The sequence below is a fragment of the Thermobia domestica genome, chromosome 13 (genome assembly GCF_964235325.1).
Source record: "Thermobia domestica chromosome 13, izTheDome1.hap1.1, whole genome shotgun sequence".
Taxonomy (NCBI): domain Eukaryota; kingdom Metazoa; phylum Arthropoda; class Insecta; order Zygentoma; family Lepismatidae; genus Thermobia; species Thermobia domestica.
The window spans coordinates 88,152,509-88,154,544 of NC_137466.1; the positions used below are offsets into that span (position 1 = coordinate 88,152,509).

The window sequence follows — 2,036 nt, forward strand, 5'->3', positions numbered from 1 at the left end:
TAACATTATTAGTACTACACTAACCGCATGTAGCAAGGGTTTAAGGCAGGTCGACATAACTCTAATTTATTACTAAATCAATCGTCAGACCAGTAAACTGAAATCCTACTGTATTAATTACACTTGATTCCATCCCTCCTGTACAAATCCTAAATTTCAACCAGGGTTTTCACCTTTATAAACGTATTCTCACCGACGAAGATCCTTCTGGACTTGAGAAATTCTCGTTTACTAGTTGTTTTCATAAGTTGTGGAAATTTAACAATAAATGTGATTATCTAAAAGTATAAGGCGATAGTGATGTAAACGTGGTCAAGGAACTAGTTAATCAATCGGAATGAGCAGAGAGGTAAAATAGTCGCCGTGATAGAAGAGACGAAACTTTGTCCTTGTAATGCAAAAGTGGTGTAAAAGGTATTCATAAGTATATCTACAGACAGAGTATGTGTCAGTTACGATTAGTAACCTAATTTCATGTGTGTATACGAAAAGTAAAGTTAAGTGAAATGTTTGAACATCAGAAAAGGGTGCTTTGATATTTAGTGTGATATTAACATTCATCGCTAACTACGAGACAGGACTCGTAAATTTACTTAAAATCTTCATATACGAGGGCTGTCTAAAAAGTAATGGTTCGTTTCGGTAATGGTTCGTTGCGTCCTATGTATTACTAGTGACCAGTGGCGTATTTAGGGGGGGTTTCGGGCTTAAGCCCCCCAAAATCTTACTATAGTAAAGTATATGAATTTTCACATTTTCAGGCAAAGTCCCCTCCGAAAGTTAGCAAAGCCCCCTTCCGAAACAAAATCGTAAATACGCCACTGCTAGTGACTATTGGGTGTTGAAAGTGGTTTTCCAGTTAATTAATCTATCCACATGTCTGGAAGAGATCGAGATAAATTTCGCAAATATGAGTCAGGTGCAGAGAAAGCTAAAATACGCAAGTTACGAGAGGAATTCGATAAAAGTGAAAAGGGGGCATTGGATAGGTACTTTCCAAAACAAGCTGATACGCAAGATCTTGCTTCACCTGGAATTGCTGCTGGGGACTCTACTATCAAATCTGATAACTATAATAGTGATAGCGGTGATAGCGAAATAGAATCTAACACCGCGCCATTGGCATTAGCCGATGGGAGTAAGTCAGTAATCTGTGACGGTGAAATTACGGACAGTGGGAGTGGATTTCGTGAAAATATTTCTTCTGGGAATAATTCATCTCTAGGAATCGCAAAAGACATTTACTATCTGGGTAGTTGTGAACAGGTAACATGTGTTTTACGTGATTTGCTGGTTGAAAAAGGTCCTATCAGGTTACCTAATGACTACAAGTATCCAATAAACGATGACAACAGACGTTTTTCAAATAAGTATTACACTCGAAAGATGTCAAATGGAGAACATGTGGACACGAGATGGTTGAGTTATTCTCAATTAAAAGACGCAGCTTTTTGTTTCTGTTGCAAATTGTATGGGGCATCTTCTGATGGACAATTGGCAAAGGAAGGTTGTAAAGATTGGAAGCATCTTGGTGAAAAACTGAAAGCACACGAGATATCTAAAAAGGCACATTGAGAGCATGCAGAAATGGCTTGAAGCTGTGAAACGGATGTCCAGGGCCAATGGAATAGACATTGTGATGTTAGAGCACATAAAGAGAGAGAAGCATCATTGGTGTGGAGTTCTGACAAGAATCTTGGCCATTGTGCAGTATCTCTCAGAGCACAACATAGCTTTCCGTGGGAAGACAGAGAAACCTTATTCTCGGGACAACGGTAACTTCTTGGGCCTGATAGAGATACTGGTTTAATTTGATCCAGTTATGGAAGAGCATGTTCGTCGAATCAAAGATAGAGAATCACACGATCATGATCTCGGACACCAAATTCAGAACGAATTCATCGAGTTCATGGCATCTAAGGTAAAGAAAATAATTGTTGATAAGCTGAAGGTTGCAAAATATTTTTCAGTTATACTTGATTGTACAGCCATTCACAAAAGCATCCCCCCCCCTAAGCGCTCTAATTCCATTACTT

At 38.8% G+C, this 2,036-nt stretch overlaps 1 protein-coding gene across 1 annotated transcript; it reads left to right on the forward strand.

Annotated features, from left to right (window-relative positions):
• The first annotated feature begins 876 nt into the window (after window positions 1-876).
• On the forward strand, window positions 877-1,575 carry LOC145667667 (uncharacterized). The gene has a single exon (XM_081735124.1). The coding sequence runs from the start codon at window positions 877-879 to the stop codon at window positions 1,573-1,575; it is 699 nt and encodes a 232-aa protein (XP_081591250.1).
• Window positions 1,576-2,036: the final 461 nt, after the last annotated feature.